The following is a 22,234-nucleotide window of genomic DNA, read 5'->3' on the forward strand; positions in this document are numbered from 1 at the left end:
TCGGGCCATAAAAGTTAGGCCCGATAGGCCCCGAGCCCGACAAGTACATATTGATTGACAGCTTTTAAAAAGCCTGAACCTGTTAATAGCCCGACATTATTCACATGTGCACATGCACACATCTCTTTTGCCTTTCTTCATGAATGAGTCGTTTATGTGTTAACATTACTTAAGTTGGAACAAAAAATTAAATAAGTCTTCTGTAACATCTTAACATCTCAGCACTCTAAATAGGCCTGGGTACATACACTTAGCCTTTAAATTGGCCAACACACCAATAAAAATAAGTCTTTCTTAACAAACTAAATTAAAATAAATGATAACAGGTATTTGCCAATAATGAAATTAAAATAAAGGCTCTGTGGGATTTGTTTTGCCACTTCTCTTCACAATCTGCATTAAGGTGACGGTGAAGCTGAATAATAAAAGATGAATGCCAACATTAGTCTATATACTCAGTCAACATTATGATTTTATGGTTTAATTTTAATATTTAGTTATAATTTGAAAATTCTTTACTCAGATTAGGCTGTTTTTGTGGGGGAACATTACTGAATCCCTTGTAAATGGCTTTAGCGCAGTCCTGCGCTTACTGAGCATTATTGACCTGGCTAATTTAGCATGTTTTAGGTATGGGATTGTTTGTTCATCTTCCACCAATCAAAAACATTAATTTCATCTTCCCTGTCAGCTCCTGTACATTGCTGTTTAGTGCTCTACCGTAATACGCAGTGTATGAGCGACCGCCGAAATACCTTGACGGCTAGAATGACTGTTCTTATTGAACTAGCAGCTGGCCTGACCGTAGTCAAAATTCGCTCTTTTTGACTTCTCCGTCATCATTTGTTTCACTTTTGCAGGGATGGATTTTAATGTTGTAACAAACGATTTGATTACTTTCTTGTGCTAATCGAAATGCATCACATGACTGTTCATTTACTGCGCAAGCCCAAGCCCGCCCAGCCCGACCCCGTCTAAAATGATAAAAATCCGTCGGGTTCGGGCAAATATCTTCTGCTCTAGTCTGAACTAGTAACATTGTTAGGTATAGCTGCAAACAATGCAGGGATTAACCTGGACCCGCTATGACTAGCTGTTGCAATGTAAGTTACCGCTGATGCTTTCCTCATTTTATGTGCAACTCGACGCACCCAAACACTGAAGCACTTTTTACTTTTCTACATAAACTTGCATCGGAGCGGCAGCAATGGTTTGTCCATTTGTCATCCTCTGAGAAAATGGTTGATGGTCACCTAGTAACTAGAGACGTCAGGGGAGCATAAGCGTAAAGTCTATTGAAAATCATCAAGGAATCCACGCGCTTGTCACTTTAGGTCCGAATAAAAACACATGTAAAAATGAGTGCTGTATAGCAGCAGTGAGAAGACTGTAAATAAAAAGGATGTAAGGATGTCGCCAGAGTGGCTTTTTGGTTACTTTTCTTGTGCATCCCAGCCACTAGCTCCCCATCTGAAAGAGTTTTTAGCATAGGTGGTAATGTAGTCATTCAACTTCACAATTTATAATGTTGTAGTATGCTTTTGAATAATAATGGCTGGTTCCTGTACTTGAAAGCTCTGGTTTGATTATCATAACTTGTGTTGTTAACAGAGTTTGACAAAGCTTAAAAGTAGCTTTTAAAAGTAAATTTGAGGATTTGAATAAAATGTTTGGCCCATTGGACAAATAAAAAAGACTACTAACTCAAACCCCAAGCCAGGGGATCCAAAAATGTGAAAGAACATTAAAGATTTGCAATTGATTGAGTTTAGTTTACTTTTGCACCATTAATGCAGTTGTTAATGTTGAATATAAAATACACATTTTTATACTTTATATCAGAGATTAAAACTCAAGTCTGACTTTGTCATTTCATAGGAACATGACTTTCAAGTCCTTTCATCTCCTTGTCAAACAGTATTTAGCATAGTAATATATATGCTCAATGTGTTTTTAACTTCTCAACAATATTACTGAGATATCTGATGGTCCATACACCTCTAAAAATTTAAAATGGTTTAAACTCACGTTTTCAGCCCTATCAAAATTGCATTGTCAAAGTCCCCAAGAAATCAAAACTAACTATATGATTTTGTTAGCTCACATAGCAGACTAAAAAATTGTTTGCCCTTCTAATCATTAAATTTCATTGAAATCTAAAATCTAAGCTGCATCACAATACGAAAAAACTACAATCGCAGCTTCCGGTTTATTGGGACCTTAATATCAGCTCGGATGTATCTCAAAATTGTGTCAAGATGTTGAATCTAACCTATTTTTAGCAACGATCTAATGCAAAAATTGACAAAATGTGTTTTAATATTGTAATGTAATGTATTTTTTATTTAATGCCATGTCTGCAAAAAAGGCTATTTTCATGTCAGGAACATTTCAATAATAAATACAATTAAAAACAACAAACAAATGAATACATAAATTAAATATGATTTTTATTCTTAATACATGATAGAAATTAGAGGGGGAAAAAAGAGTTCTATATATATTTCAAAGCTAAATGTGATGGACAGGTTTCTTTTAATATTACAAAACCTAATATCCATTGATCTGCTAAAAACATTAAACAAAACATTAAATTACTCAACAAAATAAACTAAAATGAAAAGAATCATGAACCTCAGACGGGCGATTTTAAGGATTTTCATTTTAGGGGGCTCAGCTATAAAAAAAAAAAAATAATAATATATATGAGCAATTCCAGCGTTATGGATGTGACATTTGCAATAAAATCTCAAAACATAAACTGACAGAGGAAGTATATGTTAACATTATATTGAAACATTTCTTTATATTTTTCAAAACAACTAGCCACAGAGTTGTGGGAGCTGAAAAATATCAACCTGTAACCATTTTTAATATTTTAAATGAGGAAAATAAACATGCGTTACGGATGTGACAAAAAAGTCTGCAAGTTTACAGTATACAACATACTTTGTAAAAATTCTGTGAATTAAACTCCACAACCAAAAATAAATAATGATAATAAAAAGGATAAGAGTTGGATCACTATAGAATAAACATGATTCATTTTATTTGATTTTACATCTTTCTGTTATGGATGTGAAATTGCCACTTGTGTGACTTTGGTAAATCAAATATAATTGTTTGAAAACACAGACAGAAACGGTTTTGCTATTTTGGCGAAAAGTTATTTTTTTCATGGCAAGGTTGACATTTGCATGGAATTGCTATATATTAGGGTTGGGCGATGTCGACCAATTTGGCATCGTACGATGTCTAATGTGAATCGTCGTTGTAGGCCACGGTGAATTAATTATTTATGAATAATTAATGAACTCATAATATATTAATTGTTTGTAGCCTACCGTTTCAACTACCTGACCCTCATGGCCTTTGTTTTACCCATAACCAAATCATAAATAAATAAAGATAAGTTACGAATAGGCAGAGTGATCTGTGTCGTTATAATGGCGTCGACAAACTTGGTAAAAAGGTGCACAATAAACAGAAACCAACCAACAGAATCTGAGGTTTTCGCAAAAATCAGCTCAGCATCCTGATGTCTACATTTTTTGTATCCATATATTAAATAAATAACACTGCCACTTTTCTGAATAAACTGCAAATTGAAATATATATTTTTAAACCTACAGGCTAATTCACTATATTTCATGATCTGACTCATAATAATAATAATAATAATAAATAAGATTTTTTTTAAATACAAGACAACACATGATGTTTCTAACTCTGTCAGTGACTCTGACAGTTAAAATGAGTACATTCACTAAGTGATTCTGTCACTGTGTTTAATAATTTCTGTGCAAGACTATATGGAATAGTTAATGCCACACACACTGTGATGTGTTTTATATTGGCTAGTTGTTTTTGAAATTAAAATAGCGAAATGTTCGACAAGAGCTACTTTTTCGAGGAAACCGCTCTGATTATGAGGTGAGCACAGCAGATGGGAAACCTGATTGCTCCTCCATGACATTGGGGTACAAGTGATACAAGAGTATCTATAGCAGAGAACTGCAATTAAGCAGATATTATAACAATCTATCGATAAACACACATCTTGTTCTCTCGCTCTGCAGAGCTGTGGTTTGCTGATCAAATGAAAAACAGAAGGCAGGGAGGAGCTGAATTCTTCCACCGTTTTCATATCAAATTTAAAGTGGACTGAGGCGATAATTTAGTGTACAGATTATGAGCTAATCGCAAAAGTTTTAGGGGGGCTGAGTAGAAATATAAATAGGCCTAGCAATGCCCATGACCTCAGATACTTTTTTTAATGATAAAGGAATCAAATACAACACAAACAGATAGATTTTACACACTCAACCATCAACAATCTCTCCCACCGGTATTTTCCGACATATCCTGCTTTTCTCCAGTGTGGATTTTCATGTGTTTCTTAAGCTGTAATGAATATGTGAAACTCCTGAAACACTGATCACATGTGTACGGTTTCTCCCCGGTGTGAATCCTCTCGTGTGTCTTCAGGACTCCTAACTGAGTGAATCTCTTGTCGCAGTGTGAACACTTGTGAGGTTTCTCTCCAGTGTGAATCCTCTGGTGCGTTCTCAGGTGTTGTATCTGACTGAAACTGGTGTCGCAGTGTGAACACTTGTAAGGCTTCTCTCCAGTGTGAATCCTCTGGTGTCGTTTCAATTCTTCAACTCTAATAAAAGTCTTCTCGCACTCGAAGCACACATACTCTCTCACCCCAGAGTGAAACTTCTGATGTTTTCTTAAATACTGTTGATGTGTGAAACTCTTTCCACACACCGAACACAAATAAGGCTTCTCGTTTGTATGAACTCTGAGGTGGCTATTCAGATCTGAAGGCTTCAAAAATGTCTTGCCGCATTGATCACATTTGTGCGGTTTCTCTCCAGTGTGAGTCATCATGTGCTGTTTAAGGTTCGATGAGCATCCGAAACTCTTCCCACACTGAGCACATGCGAACGGTTTCTCTCCAGTGTGGATCCTCGTGTGTTCTTTAAGCCTTTCTTTGCGTGTAAAACTCTTTCCGCATCGATCACATGTGAAGGGTTTCTCTCCGCCGTAGATGTGATTATTAGCAGCTGACGGTGGTCTAAAACTCTTCCAACAATGAGTGAAGGTGAAACATTTCTCTTCTCTCCTTTCAATAAATAAAATACCACAAGTCTGTAAATGAGGGATTTTCACTGCTTCGACTTGTTTCTCCTCTTCACTCTCCTCATTCTCTTCAATTTGATCTGAAATCAAATGAAGTAAAAAGTTCAAGTTAATACTGTTTAAAGCTTTTAAAGGTGTCTTATAAAGAAAATCTGGATACAGCTAGGCATAGTCAAAAAATAAGTGTTTAGTACATGGAAAATGCCATACAGTGAGCCTCAAACACCATTATTCCCTTGTTCTCATGAAAATTCAACCCAAATCAGAACACAAAACAGACTGTTGCGTGACTCATGGGGCATGTCCTCTAGATTTGCATGTACTTTAGTTGACGTTCTATATAATCTGGACCTGACGATCTGCTGCGTCATCAGGAGATCCCCAGCCAAAACACAAACTGATAATTTGCTCTGGAATTATTAATATGAACACCTAAGGCTGCGTTTGATAAGCCACAATGCTTCCTTGTGATACAACCATTACCATTTTGCTCCATTAGTTATTTTTAGGTTTATCTAAGATTATATTAAACTTATTTATGTGGGACTCTTATTTTGAAAACGGGAAACACAGATTGTTTTCTATACATTACTATGCAATGACTCCATGAGCCGTCCGTTCATATGCTCGTCAGACGCAAAATACAGGATATACGGATTATAACTATATTCAGCTCCACCCTGAAGTAGGGATCTAACAATTAACCGATTTTACTATTAACTGGGCTTTAATTTGTCTTCTCAACACCAAGTTTTAACACAGAACAAACTGCTGCAACTAAACAAAGTTATGCCAACTGTGCACTAGTTTAAAGTTCCAAGTTTATACACTGAGGCTAATACCCACGCACACTGGATTAACTATGGGTGAGGCAAATAACTAGGGCCGTTCACATGTCACATCTTTTGCACGTGCAAGTTTGTTATTTCTTTTCTCACGATTTCCAGGCACTGCGAGTCACGTGACATGAACTGACTGTTCAGCTTCATACTTTGTATGGAATAAACACATTTCTACTCCAAAGACAAAAAAATACAAAATGAAAAATACCAAACAAGTTTATAATATAGTCAATCAAAAGTGCCTTTCAGACAGAGGTTCAGCAGCCTTTGACTACATTTGTTCTCTTTAAAAGTGAAATATTTAGCTAATATGATGCTTAGAGCTACATTAGATAAATATTAATTTTATTTATTCTTTTTTATTTATTTATTCATTCATTCATTGTTCTGTCATTTATTTTAAGTGTAAAATTATTACTTATGTTTAAATGCCAAAAACTTGTTTTCACTCGTTTTTAAGTCCAAAGAGAAATGGACTATTGTTTGTTTTTATTATTATTCTGTGCTGTATTATTTAGTTCCTGAGCAGCAATAAACAACACTTTAAAATAAAAGGAGTTTTCATGTGATTTTCTAATATAGTATTGTTTTGAATTTAATAAATGCATAATAACCGTGAAACCATGATTATTTCTTAGACTATAATCGTACAACCTAAATCTATAATCATTGCATCCTTACCCTGATGAGGCATAAGGTATGCTTAATTGTAGGTTTTGTTAATTTATCGTGTTTATTGAGAACGTTGCTGCATATATTTCAACAAACACATGTAGCCTGCTGAGTATAATTCAATTCAATATAAGTGTGTACATAGTGTAAAATGCATGTTTAAGAATCATGGGAAGCACTCAGCTCTTACTGTCATTTTTCTGAAGTTAAAGAACCACAATACACAATTCACCGCAGAGGTTGAAATTAATTCCTGGTTGTATTTTCTTTAACGTTATAACTTCAAAATGCAACATAATACATCTCTTTCAGTCTCTTTAATTATAGAGAGAGAGAGAGCAGGCTGCACGTGTCAGAGCACAGCTCATTATTATTCACAACCTTTCCAAATAAGGTCAATATGGACCTTCTGATTCTAGCGAAATTTTATGGGAATAAATGAGCAAATAAAACTATTTCTAAACTTACCTAAGCCATATACCTACTAGGTAGATATCAGAAAATAATTTAACTTATTAAATCAATGCAGTATATGACACCTTTAATGTTTATTGTTCTTTAACCCCATTATTAAAGAAATAAACACAAACCTATTTGTTCTTCATAATCTTCCTGTTTAATTCTGCAGGGTTCTGGATCACTCATGTTTTCCAGTATTTATATCTGAACTGATAGAGGAGGAGTTTCATTGAAAGAGGAGGGGCTTCAATGATAGATGAGGGGCTTCGTTATAGGAGGAGGAGCTTCAATGAAAAAGGAGGAGCTTCACGACAGGAGCAGATCTGCAAGGGAGGAAATGCTTCAGTTAAGACTTTATTCCTGTGATAAACACAATCTATCTCCAATTTTTCTGTATATTAATAGGAATAAATTAAGAAAATAAGAATAAACTAAAAAAATAATGTACATATTTGTAAAAAAAACAAAACAAAAAAAAACATCAACTTGTTAATTGTTAACATGGTTCATCAATGAAAAACTAAATTAATGCTATTACAACATCATATTACATATATCTTGTGGATGTCACAAACATGGGGAAAGGTACTTTTACAATATTACAGTAAAAAGTCATTCTCATTTAGCAGTCTCATATCGAACTGGTTGAAATATGGGAGTAACCCGTTTATTTGTCACCACAATAATTCAGTGATATAGCAAAGGTTTGAAAATATGCATAATGAAAATACAGAAAGGGAAACACGGTTGAACAGATAAAGAAAAGAAAACAAACTTGCTGTTAAATCATCATTAGGCAGCTTTATGTCACATATTAAAGTTATATCAGCTGTGATATGAGCATTATTAAGTTGTTTACTATTTTACCTCTGAAATAACCACTTAGCGAATAAATTACATCGAAATACAAATGGGAGGTAACGTTGAATAATGTTGCAACTATGAATAACGGAAAGGTAAACATTTACCTTATGCTAAGTATGTTAGCATTGATCACATGAGTTAAAGCAGGTCAAACCGCGAGATAACTGGTAGTAAAATTATCTATATCACACTCGCGTTTAATAATACACTAACATTAAATAAACAGACGCACGACACCCGTAACAAAAGGATAATAATTCTATAGCATGTAACGTTAGCCATACCTTGGGCGGGACATTTGCCTACGTTGTGTATTGTTTAGCGAATGCCGATTGGCTGCCTGTATGGCTCAGCGAATGCCGATTGGCTACCTGTACGTGCCTCAGTGAATGTCGATTGGCTGCCCGTATGTCAATCATTATTGGCAAAAGAGATTTGTGGTCAGTGTGTGGCATACTCAAAAAGGTCATGTAGATTAGAATACCAGCAAAGAAATGAAAAAACATAATTATTGCCATACATTATATCTAAAACAAACGAAATAGTTAATATTATGCTTAACATATTCTTCCATGTTTTTCCTGACTATTGTATTATACTAAACCACCTATTTTCACAGACAATAGTAAAGTGTGATCATACATTTTATTCTTTGTTTACATCTCAGAGTATAGACCACACCCACAAATCAGACTAAATTAAATCTACATATTGTACATTTTGGTGTTATTTTGCAATGCAATATTGAAGCAAGTGTGTCGATATCAGGCAGCCAGAGTCATTAATAGGTTTTAAAATATAAATTATCCAAATATAGGCAGCATGGTGGCTCAGTGGTTAGCACTGTTGCCTCGCAGCAAAAAGGTTGCTGGTTCCAGTCCCGGCTGGGCCAGTTGGCAGATTTGTGTGGCGTTTGCTTGTTCTCCTCGTGTTGGCGTGAGTTTCATCTGCGTGCTCCGGTGTCCCCCAGAGCCCAAAGACATGCGCTATAGGGGAAGTCACTAAACTAAATTGGCCATAGTGTATGAATGTGTTTGTGAATGAATGCAAGATTGTATGGGTGTTTCCCAGTACTGGGTTGCAGCTGAAAGGGCATCCGCTGCTCAAAACATATGCTGGAATAGTTGCCAGTTCATTCCGCTGTGTTTTATGTCTGATAAGTCAAAGACAAACGAACCTATCTATTGACACTAATCTACACCTCACAGAACAATTCCTCTAGCTAAAGGGAATAGGTTCAAGATAAGGTCCCGTCGCTGTAATCCTTCAGATACAAGAAAGCGTTGTGGTTTTAACTGAAATACAGCAAAAAATATATACTTCATGCAAATATAAATTTGTTGAAAGAACATTTTGTACTATGAGCTGCATATTTCTAAGAATACAGGCATTCATTCATTTTCCTTCAGCTTAGTCCCTTTATTCATCAGGGGCGCCACAGCGGAATGAACCGCCAACTTATCCAGCATATGTTTTACTGGCATTCTAAATATTATAAATATACTTTTTTTTCACATATACAAATACATAATACGTATATAAAACATAACATACAACTAAATGATCATAAGACGTCTAAATGGTGTTTATATACATATGCAAATTTGCAAAGATTTTTAAGGAGCCCACACGAAACCAAGGGGTAAGAAAAGTTCCCAGAATACACCAGCTACAACGGCAGTATAGCTGCACCCGGAAGTAAGGAGATCCACAAATTAGTATTTTTTGTTATTTTTTTGCTTGTCTATTTTTTTCCCTATTTATATTTGGCTATCTAGAATCCCTAATAATAACTCCTGTACAGCAGTCCCACAACATTCTGACACTTGATGACACTGGAAAACCCTGTCAGAAAAGTCTAGTGGCTGGGAATGAGCTTTTTACAGTGTCTGCTATAATGTTTATGTTGTTTTCGTGTGTTTACATAGATGAATATGGCCACTGTGTAAATGCACAGTACAGTTACGATCTTAATGCCACATTATATTGTTATGATAACATGATATATGTCTTCAGTGATTTCCTGAAATACCAAAAAATAACACAACTGGAATCACTACAGCAGTCGTGATCGTCTGATCTCATATGAAGTAAGAGATTGCGATGACATATGATGACGTGTGCAGGTGCTGTAGTGCTGTCCCATTTCTTAGGGGTAAATTTTGAAGCCCTTCCCCTTCACACTCGATTTTAAGGGCCATGGGGAATGGGGTACAGAAATAGAATTTGGGATTGGGCCTAAATGTTGTTTTTTACATATCCACACATAATTTAGCACAGAAAATTTTTAATAATTATAAGACAAAAATAGGAAAAGTGGTCATACAATTGTGGTCAGTTTTTCATTCATTCATTTTCTTTTCGGCTTAGTCCCTTTATTAATCTAGGGTCGACACAGCGGAATGAACCGCCAACTTATCCAGCACATTTTTACTTGTGGGGGAAACCGGAGCACCCGGAGGAAACACACACGAACACGGGGAGAACATGCAAATTCCACACAGAAATGCCAACTGACCCAGCTGAAGCTCAAACCAGCGACCTTCTCGCTGTGAGGCGACAGCACTACCTACTGCGCCACTGCTTCGCCCACACTGATATTATGCTAAAGGATAATCATCAAACTGTACTGTAGTTTCACAGTCGGTTCAACATTTTACAATTTTTTTTAGTCGTACTGTTTTCATTCACTTTGGCAGTGATGATTGAAGATTAAGTCACATTACTTCATCACCTCATAAAGGACTGTCCTCAGACTGCATATAGAAGTTAACTTGAGAGGTTTTCCATCTTGAAGAAGATCACAGACCAATGGTAGGTTTTTAAGAACTTTATTCTCTTCCTGAGATACAAGTTAGATGATTTTCTAAATCTGCCTCTGATTCACATTATACAGCTGTTTATTCTTAATCTATAATAAAAAAAACTATAAAACAGACAATAAAAAGTGAGTTCAACAATCGAAGCATAATAAAAATCAGCTAAAACATATGAGACAGATCTCTCACACTCAAAAGTCAAAAGAAAAAGCAAAGAATTATTAACAAGGCACAATTGACAATTCCCAGAGAGACAGTGTCAATAAATTCAAGAAAACAAAGCCAATTTTATATTAAAAAGCAAAGATAGTAAAGGCATATTTCACTCAAAAATGACAATTTACTAACTATTTATGTAACCTCTATGGATGTTTGTCTTTAACAATAATTTTTTTGAAGAACGCTGAAAACCTTTGATAGTAGGAAAAACAAATACTATGGAAGTCAATAGTTACAGGTTTTCAACATTTCTCAAAATGTCTTGTATTGAACAAAAGAAAGAAAGTCAAACATGTTTGTAACAAGTGAAGTGTAGGTAAATGACAGGATTTTCATTTTTGGGTGAACTATCCCTTTAATAAAGACATTTCGACATGCTCTTCCTCATCATGGCGGTGGTTCTGGATTTTCCTATTATGGGTCTTCTCATGTTTTTTCAAGCTGTCCATTCGGGGGAAACTCTTATAACAGAATGAACACATGTAAGGTCTTTCATTACTGTGAACTGGCAGATGCTGTTTCAGTTCAGTATCTGTAAAATAGCTCTTTCCGCACTCAAAGCACATAAAAGGCTTTGTAAGGCTGTGCCTTTTCTCATGCAACCTCAGACACGCCAACTGGTTAAAAGTCTTTCTACAAGTAAAACATGAGTAAATTTGATCCTTATCATGAGTCTTCATGTGGTTCTTCAGGAATGATGCCGTACTATAACATTTACCACATTGATCACAGTAAAATGGTTTTTCTCCAGTATGGTGCATCATATGTAATTTGAGAGAGGATCCATGTCTGAAACTCATACCGCACTGATCGCAGGTGTACGGCTTTTCTCCAGTGTGGATTTTCATGTGGATGTTAAAGGCTCCTTTCTGGGAGAATCTCTGGCCGCATTGATCACAAGTGAAGGGTTTTTCTCCTCGATGAAATCTCATGTGCAGTTTAAGACTCTGTTCATAAGGGAAACTCTTCCCGCATTGTTCGCAAGTGTACGGCTTCTCTCCGGTGTGAATATTCATGTGATTATTAAGGCCTTTCTTGAGTGTAAAACCCTTTCCGCACTGATCACATGTGTACGGCTTCACTTCGCTGTGCATCATTAAGTGGCTCCTAAGCAAATCTCTCATTGGGAAACTCTTTCCGCAGTGTTCGCACTTGTGCGGCTTTTCCCCCGTGTGAAGCTTCATGTGTCTCTGAAGGTGGTCTTCTCGCCCGTAACTCTTCTCGCATTGATCACATTTGTACGGCTTATATTCAGGGTGGAGTTTCATGTGGCTCCTAAATTGTAACCTGGTTTTGAAACTCTTCCCGCACTCGTCACATGTGTAAGGATTCACCTTGGCATGGGCTGCCAGGTGTAGTTTAAGGCTTTGTTTGTATGGGAAACATTTCCCACATTGATCACATGGATATGGCTTCTCTCCGGTGTGGACTTTCATGTGCATCTGAAGCTGTTTTTTTTGAGCAAAAAACTTTCCGCACTCTTCACATGGGTATGGTTTCAGTCCGGTGTGGATGTTCATGTGACCATTAAGGTGTGTTTTTTGAGTGAAACTCTTCCCGCATTGATCACATCGATACGGCTTCTCTCCGGTGTGGATGAGCATGTGCTTCTGAAGCTGTTTTTTTTGAGCAAAAAACTTTCCGCACTCATCACATGGGTACGGCCTCAGTCCAGTGTGGACGCTCATGTGCATCTTCACCTCACCTTTGCTTCGGAAACTCTTCCCGCATTGATCACACTCATGCGGCTTCTCTCCGGTGTGGATGAGCATGTGCATCTTTACCTCACCTTTGCTTCGGAAACTCTTCCCGCATTGATCACACTCATGCGGCTTCTCTCCGGTGTGGATGAGCATGTGTATCTTCACCTCACCTTTGCTTCGGAAACTCTTCCCGCATTGATCACACTCATGCGGCTTCTCTCCGGTGTGGATGAGCATGTGTTTCTTAACATCTCTTTTGCTTCGGAAACTCTTCCCACATTGATTACATTCATGCGGCTTCTCTCCGGTGTGGATGAGCATGTGCTGTTTTAGGTATTCTTTGAATGGAAAACTCTTCCCACATTGATCACACCTGTGTGGTTTTTCTCCGGTGTGTATAATCAAGTGTTTCTGAAGGCTTCTCTTTAATGGGAAACTCTTCCCGCACTGATAGCATGTGTGTAGCTTCTCTGCCATGGCTTTTCTGTCTTTCTGCTTCTCTCTAGTGTGAAGTCTCATGTGAACCTGAAGGTGCGCTTTATGTGTGAATCGTTTTTTGCAATAAGAGCAGGCGACTTTTTTGGCTTTTGTTTCTCCTTTTTTGTTTCCCTCCATGCGATCTGAAAAGTAAGTAGATATCAAATGTTTATTATAAATAGATATAAATATACAACCCCAAATCTGAAAAAATATTGACAGTGCAAATAAAAAAAGAAAGTAGTGCTTTCTAATTTTACTTTGACTTGTATCTCATTGCAGAGAATATTAACACAAAATATTTCATGTTTTGTCTGGTCAACTTCATGTCATTTGTAAATATACATCCTTTCCTGTCATTCAGACCTGCAACACATTTAAAGAAAGTTGGGACAGGAGCAGTTTAGGGCTAGTAATCGGGTAAATTGGTCAAAGTGCTGTCAATAGGTGATTGTAATTAGGATTTGGTTAAAAAAAGCAGCATCCAAGAAAGGTCTAATCCTTTAGGTGCAAATATGGGCTGAGGATCGCCAGTTTGCCAACAAATACGTGAGAAAATTATTGAAATACTTAAAAACAATGTTCCTCCAAGAAAGATAGAAAGACATTTGGATATTTCACCTTTAACAGTGCATAACATAATTAAAAGATTTCAGAAATCTGGAGGAATTTCAGTGTGTAAAGGACAAGCGAGCAAGCCTAAGCTGAACTACTGTGATCTCCGATCCCTCGGACGGCACTGCATCAAGAATCATCATTTATCTATAAGCGATATCACCACATAGGCTTTGTTAAGTACCACAATACATAGTTACACCCACAAATACAATTAAAACTGTACTATGCCAAAAGGAAGCCCTATGTTAACAGTGTCCCGAAGCGCTGTCAACTTCTCTGGGGTATCTGGGTTTCTCTGAGGTATCTGGGATGGACAATCACACAGTGAATATGTGTACTGTGGTCAGATGAATCAGTATTTTAGGTATTTTTTTGGGAGAAAGGCAGAGTGCAAATTACAGGAGAGATCCCCCCTAAAGGACATCAAAATCAGATGGGGGGTCAGTATAAAGCCAATACTAAGAAATGGCTTTTTTCAATATTATCTTTCTTAAATATTGATAATTAAAAATGTATAATATAAATATACATTTGACCCCCCCCCCTCCTGTGGTTTGTACCACTGTGATGCAATCAATAGTAGGAAAATATCATTCAACAGTTGTAGCCTAAAAAAAATTAGACAGATATTTTGTATAGTTTGTATAGTTTGACCTTGAGTAACCTAAAATAGTCACTAAATATCCTTCAACGCACTGAAAATGTACCACCCTCTCGGATGGTAAATGTATAATTCACACACTGGAGAAAGGCATGGGGCTGTGTCAGTGGTAACTTGCACTTCTGTGATCGCACCATCAACGCTGAGAAATACATAGAGGATTTGGAGCAAAATATTCTGCTTTCAAAAAGGCATCTTTTCCAGGGACTCCCTTGCATATTTCAACAAGATGCAAAACCACATTCTGCACACATTACAAAGTCCTGGCTGCAGAGGAAGAGGAAACAGGCACTTGACTGGCCTGCCTGCAGTCCTGACCTGTCTCCAATAGAGAATGTGTGGTTGATTTTGAAGTGCAAAAAGCGATAACGAAGACCCCGTACTATTGCTCACTTTAAGACTTGTTTGCAGAATGAATGGGACAAACTCACTTGGTGTGTTTTGTGTGTTGTGAAAAGAAATGGCAACATTACAAAGTGAATGATTTACCCTTTCAACTTTTTTTAAACGTGTTGCAAGAACCAAAATTGAAATACGTGTTTATTTTGAAAAACAAAAAAGAATAAAAATCACGAGGAACACATTAAATAATGTCTGTTGTATTGTCTGCAATCAAATACAAGTCAAAGAACATTTAAAAAGCACTACTTTCTTTTTTTATTTGTGTTTTCCATACTGTCCCATACTGTTCTTTAATTATAGTAATGTTAGATAATGAATTTACCAACTTGAAAAACCAATGAACAATACATTTATTAAAACAGTTATTTGTATATGTTAAAGTTATTTTTTGAAAATAAAGTTCATTGTTAGTTTGCTAACTCACAGTCCTTTAAATAATGTTAACAAGCACAACATTGTTTTTTACTACTAATGCATTTTAATAATGCATTAGTAAATGTTGAACTAGGATTAATACTGTAAATGCTGTACAAGGATTGTCCATTGTTTGTTCATGTTGGTAAATACATTAGCTAACATAAACCTGTATCATATTGTAAAGTGTTAGTGTTATAAAGTGTTACTGGTTATTCTTCATGACATCCTTCTAATCTAATCTTGAATGTCTTTGCCATCGCATAATTATCCAGAATGCAGAAATATCTAATTATTTTAATTGTATTATCTGCTGAAAATATACCTGTTTATCTGCTGACTGCATATTTCTCTGCTTCGGTTTTAAAAAGACCTTATTTATCAAAATGGGAATAATGAATGGGAACCAGAGCTGCTGAAAAGTGGACAGGCACTAAATATACTTGGGTTACTATATAGTCTTCCCTCTTCAGCATCATAAATGGATAATCAAGAACGGACACCAACCTCTTTGTCCTTCAGTATCGTGATGCTCTGTTCTGCAGGATTTTGTTGTAATCTTCATGTTCACGCTTTCCTCTATTTCCAGTCGTGAATTGGGATCGTTGAGTGGTAGTTCTGCCAAAAACAAATGAACACGTTTACAACAAAGAAATTTACAACAAGCCATGGTTCACAGCTTTATCACACCTGAAGTTTTCTCAGTCAACCCTCTGTTCTACAATCTGTGAAGAGGACATTAAAACCAAAGACAATTAAACCACCAGGTTCCAGACCTTTTCCAGACACTGACTAACAAATCTTCAAACAGATCAATGGAGCAGTGTGAAGTTCCCTGCTGTTGAATGATAACAGACCTGCCGATTTGACACCTGTTGACATTGAGATTTGTGTTTACCCACCTACTAAACCCCCTGCAGCTTCGGGAAATTGAGTTGAAAATGAGTTGAACAAAATGAGTTGAACAAACTCTGGATTGACAAAAACCAAACAAATCCAGCCTGGTTAAGATCAGGTTAATTGTTTCACAATGCTTGATATAAACATTCTCTATTAACCCAGAGTTTGTGATTAACACAGGACTGCATGCAGCTGAAAGTGTGACACGTGCAGCAAACAGCCAATCACATGAAGTATGAGAACATCCGATTGATTGATTTGAACTGCAATATAGTATCTTTATGAAGATTATGAGATATCATTATCAGACATACAATTACTTTAGACTTCTTTCATTTTAGGCTGAAAAACTTTGGCAGAATCATCTAAATCGTAGGTCTCAAACTTGATTCCTGGAGGGCCATGGCTCTGCACAGTTTTGGTTCAACCCTAATCGAACTAATCAAGGTGATCCAACTAATCAAGGTGATCCAAATAATCCAACTAACCAACACTAGTGCTGTGTCCCAATTCGCATTCTATCCGTTGATGGATTTTGATTTCTGCCTTCCAATCTGTCCCAGCATGGATCAACATTTATACTTTTTCTCATTACTTTATTAATATGATTATTTGAATAATGAATAAAGTTAACACATTGCGTAATATAAGAATGTTCAGTGCGTTTGCCTGTCTCTTTATAACTCTATTTTTAGGAGCCACCAAATTAGGTCAGAGGTCATTGAGACCGAGTGGAACTGAAGGGCTTGATGAATGAAAACAACTGTACAACTGTTTTCCTATTTGTATTGCGATGTGTTAATACTGTCTATAGTTATTTGATATTATTATTATTATTATTATTATTGTGTGTTAATTCTATTTAAAGTGATTTAACTGTTTATTTAAGATAGACTTTGTATAGTAATGATATAACTGCCTAAACGTAGATTATAACTGTTTTGATGAAGACGGCTGAGAGTACACTGAGATTGTCCTTTAAGTGTGTGTTCTATTTGATTGTGGTTCCTTTTCACAGGTCTGGGGTCAGCTCTAAACAGTCTGGATGTCTGATGTTTAAATGCTTGAGAAATTGTTCAGAATTGTACGCACACACCAACGCAGACTTTTTTAGGTTAACACACCTATGTGTAACTCAGTTAATGACGTTATGTGAGAGTATAATTGTTACTGATTTGTGAATGTAAGCGGAGCGGCCTAGGAAAATTATCCCTACACTGTCCTAAATAGTATTTGAAAATATAATTAGTATGTCCCAAATCGTAACATGTTGAAAAGAGTATACCAAAGGATCCCAGATGGTTTATTATTTTGAAAATTCGAAGTGTAAAAGCGTCCATTCTCTAAGCGCTAATATTGCCCACAGTAGAGGAGAGCGGGGCACAAATCACACTTTTTGGTTTTGGCCAAATAATGAACAAAGTAATGAGGTTAAATAAACCATATTTTTTACCAGCAACACACAAAATGAGCACTGAAAGTATTATTCGCTGGGTCTATAGTTTTTGTGCAGTATTGTCAAAAGTGCCAGGAGTAAAAATTTTACTTTTTACCCCACCTGTGGGGCAAGATGTATCAGACAGAGGGTTAGTTGTAACACATGCTTAAAAAGGCAGATTTCACACAATTAATTTAAATTCAGTTTACTTTAAATCGTGTATTTCCTCAGTAGCTAATTTCTTTCTATTTATGTATTTATCTATTGGATAAACACATTTGGATTTATTTGCATTATTATACAATGCCTTTATTTGCAGTATTACTGAACTATATTATATCCAATTTACTATGACCTTTTATGTGAAGCTGCTTTGACACAATCTACATTGTAAAAGCGCTAAACAAATAAAGGTGAATTGAATTGCACTATTAGCAATAAAATAATTTTTTAATATTAAAAATATTTTCTAAATATAATTTTAGATATAATATAATAAAATATAATAAAAGTTCCCAACATTACACTTAAAATTCATCAATTATTTTGTTAGTTAAATCGGTGTACAACAGTGTGTGGCCAATTTGTTTCAACTAACCCTGTTGCGTTGTGTTTTCCCCAAAACTGGCTTGCAGTCACGTTGTGTATTTTACACCTTTCAAAATAGTTCTATTTTTTAGCCTAGAAGACGGTAATCACAAAAATATAAGATTTTACCTACATACTTTCACATATTTTTTTAAATAAAAAATATAGAGTATAATAAAAATACTTTTATGCTGCAAAAATGGTTTCTCCCATGTTTCTCATCCAAATTTTGGCAAAATTTTTACAATAATTGGCAGGAAGAAGTCTGCCAACGATGTGGGGAAAACCTCGAAGCATGCCATGTTTAATCCTGAGCAAATACCTTAAAACTCTGTGTTACATTTTACCCCACATTACTTTGTGCGTTGGAAATGTGGTTGAAAAGTGTAAATAAACTACAAAAATGGTGGATGTGCGAGAGCAACCGTCAAGTAGAGAGGCTTCAGTTGTTTGAATGATTGGTAATTAATATCTAGCCAACTGGAACATTTTTAAACCACATTTTCCATGTTATATTTCATCTGCAACAACAATGAATTATATAAACATATGCTTGAACATTAACGTCTGAATGCATAATTACCCAAAGACCTGAGGAAATTTCTCTGCATAAAAGACTCGTGAATGGGAGATTATCCTGCTGCTGCATCTCCAATAGGAATTTAAATATGAAAGAAATGTGGTTGATGTGTGGATGATTAACAGGGCTCATAACTAAGCAACATAACGATCTGTTAACGAGGAAGTACTATGTGCCAAAGCTTGCATACACTTCTGTTACACACTCAAAAGTATTCTTTCCCTCACAAACAAGTACATACTTTTAGGGTGTAGTATAAGTATGCCAATTGTTGCGCAGCATGGAGTCTTGAACACCTTGATTAGTTGGATCAGCTGTGTTTGATTTGACCAAAACTGTGCAGAGCTGTGGCCCTCCAGGAATTGAGTTTGAGACCTGATCTAAATGAACTAGAATTCTAGCACTTTTTCCATTTAGTATTTGAACATAAAAAAATCTAGGCCATGGTTCGACCATGATAAGTGGTTGTAAAAAAATAGTCACACTTGTGGTCTTAGGGGGTCAAAAATGACCACCATAGGAAATAATTGGCCAATGGGTAAAAATATAAACATTCAGAGAATATTTTGTTTGCCAAAATATCCACCATGATGGTAAAAAAAGTGCACAGCAGTGAAGCTGTCACACTCTAAAGCACCAAGAGTGTAAAATAGACACACACATTTATGAAATAGGGCAACTGAAGCACAGATACATTTTAATGCGTATTCAAATCCACAATTTTTTAGTAATGTCTAAACAACTAGAGAATTCCCAAGCAGTTTTGTAGAGATATTAATACTGGAACCATGTCATTACACATTTTTTTCTTTTTTATACAACCAGATGGTGCTATTTATTATTTTAACTGATAATACTGCTATAGCAAAAATAAAAAATAAATAAAAATGTCAAAAAATTGCATTGTTATTGGGAAGAAAATGAATGTTAATGATTGCAACAAACCCCTCTCAAAATTAAAAATAAAATAACAAAAATATTATTAAACAAAAACAAATTTGATTGAATGTACTGAAAAAAAACTGGCTATTTTAAAGGCGTTTGTGCATTTTTGGTCAGCTAAGACCACCAGTGTAGTTCATAGATAAGGAGCACCAGAGGGTTAAACACAGCCACAAGGCAGAAATAAACATTGTGATGCAGCAAAGGTTTGAGAAGCAAATATTATATCAATGCAAATCAGTCAGTTCATTTTAAATAATGTTGGTTTATAAACAGCTCAAAAGCAGTTTTATATATGAACATTTAAATGTATGTTTTAATTTAAAGCCATTATTGTTATTCAATTTAAAACTATTTACACAAATAACAAGGTTTAGGTTCAAAAATATCACTAAAACATTAGTTAAGCAATCACACACGAGCAAGAGTACTGTTGTTCTAGCAGAAGTGTAAAGTATGACATTGCTTTTACACAACAGCTCAACACACAAATAGGAAATAATAAGTTACTTACATTTAAATGCAAAATTGTCTGTTGTGGATCTCTGAGCAGCACACAGCAGTTCCTTCCTGAATAATTCTGAGTTTTAAGTGAGTCGGTTAGGGTGAAGGGTAAAATGCCTCACAATCAACCGTCTGCATCCTACTGATACTCGGTTCTTCACAGACCAGTGCTTTTAAAGCTCATATTGCCACCAGCCCAAACCATTAAAACACCACACCTCTTAAAGGGATTGTTTGCCAAAAATTTACATTTACTCAATCTTGGGTCGTTTCAAACCTTTCCGAGTTTCTTTTTTGTTGTTGAAAATAAAAGAAGACATTTTGAAGAATGTTGGAAACTTGTAACCATTAAGTTGCTACACTGAATACACTGTAAAAAATGCTGGGTTCCAGACATTCAAATTAAGCAATTCAGTTAAGTAATTAATGTTTACAAATTTAAGTGGATTGAACATAAAACAATCAAGTTGTCACAAAAAAACCTCAAGAATTGTGTTATTTCAGCTCTTTTAATAAGTAGTTTGAATCATTTATTGAATGTACCGCTTTTATGTTCAACAGAATAAATAAACTATAAGTGGAGGGTGAGTAAACGATGACAGAATTTGAATATTTGGGTGAACTATTGCTTTAAAAAACTAATTATAATTAATTTTATATTTCAAGTTTCACAAGTACTAACATTTGAAAAATACAGTTCTTAGAGTAATAATAATAAATGTGCCCAAGACACCATGAAATATAACACAACCAAGCCATATGAGTCTGAAATTATGTTTAAAAAATTAGTGGTTAATTGAGGTTGATGCAAGTTTTTTTTTTCTAAATTAAAAAAAAAAACAGCTAAAGGAAGCTAATTACTTTTACATGTATCACATGGTGCTGATAAAAGTAGCTTTTTATTTAATACATTTAAATAAAAATCAGCAAACAGTGAATAACATTTTTGGTGTAATCATTATCATTTTAGCACTACAGAGATATAAATAAAATGCTCCATCTCTAAAAAATCCCTTCTTTGTCTTCTGTCGTTTTTTTGTTTCCATACAATTTCCATTCAAAGGCTGATCCTTCTGCTTATTTTTATACTTAGGTTTCAGATTTTATTTAAGCATAAGTAATAAAACTTAAGCTGAAGTATATATGGATTACTTTCAAGAAAATATTTGATAGTAATAATAATAAAAATATAATAATAATAATGGGCGGAGCGGAGGCGCAGTGAGTAGAACAATCCCCTCACAGCAAGAAGGTCGCTGGTTCGAGCCTCGGCTGGGTCAGTTGGCATTTCTGTGTGGAGTTTGCATGTTCTCCCCATGTTACCGTGGGTTTACTCCGAGTGCTCCGGTTTCCCCCACAGTCCAAAGACATGTGCTATAGGTGAATTGAAAAAGCTAAATTGTCCGTAGTGTGTGAATGAGAATGTATGGGTGTGAAAGGTTTTGTATGCAAATGTGTAAACATGTTATATTTTCTATATTAATTATTCATATATTATTCCATTTTGGGTGTATTATTAAGCATTCATATTACTAGATTTTGCTATACTTGTTTTTCTGTTTTGTATATACGTTCTAGACTTAATGTAATTTCTGTAGTTTGACTATTGAAATATGTTATGTCTTTGAATTTGTTTCAGATGTTGTTTTTTGTCAAAAGTTAGTATTTGCAAAGTGCTGATCTGTTGTTTTTACTGAAAACTCGTTTTTTCTCTAAAGTTATTAGACTTCACCTAGTGTGCTTCACTGGTCACGTTGACATGATTTAGGTGGAGGAAGGAACACCTTAAGACGTAGATTAGAGCTGTGTGGATAAGTTTTATCTTTACTTATCAGCACAGGCATCTGGTGCTGACACGAGGATGTCAACTCATGCAGGGTTCTTATACTTTTTCTTTTCCTGTACTTATAAGTGTGTCAAGTTACACATTTTAAAGCAGATGCCGTTTGCTTGAGTATCCTTTATTAATGCATTTTAAGGATTC

The 22,234-nt window shown here is 35.5% G+C and overlaps 2 protein-coding genes across 2 annotated transcripts; both read right to left on the reverse strand.

Annotated features, from left to right (window-relative positions):
• Positions 1-3,705: 3,705 nt before the first annotated feature.
• On the reverse strand, positions 3,706-8,237 carry LOC130228644 (gastrula zinc finger protein XlCGF7.1). Its single transcript, XM_056457075.1, has 3 exons — positions 8,090-8,237; positions 7,253-7,444; positions 3,706-5,228 (listed from the first exon to the last, which is right to left on the reverse strand). The coding sequence occupies exons 2-3, from the start codon at positions 7,305-7,307 to the stop codon at positions 4,330-4,332; spliced, it is 954 nt and encodes a 317-aa protein (XP_056313050.1). The 5' UTR covers positions 7,308-7,444; positions 8,090-8,237; the 3' UTR covers positions 3,706-4,329.
• Positions 8,238-11,290: 3,053 nt separating this feature from the next.
• Positions 11,291-13,335, reverse strand: LOC130228645 (zinc finger protein draculin-like). Its single transcript, XM_056457077.1, has one exon. It carries the CDS (start codon positions 13,243-13,245, stop codon positions 11,371-11,373), a length of 1,875 nt encoding a protein of 624 aa, XP_056313052.1. The 5' UTR covers positions 13,246-13,335; the 3' UTR covers positions 11,291-11,370.
• Positions 13,336-22,234: the final 8,899 nt, after the last annotated feature.

This window comes from Danio aesculapii, chromosome 5, assembly GCF_903798145.1.
Source record: "Danio aesculapii chromosome 5, fDanAes4.1, whole genome shotgun sequence".
Lineage (NCBI taxonomy): Eukaryota > Metazoa > Chordata > Actinopteri > Cypriniformes > Danionidae > Danio > Danio aesculapii.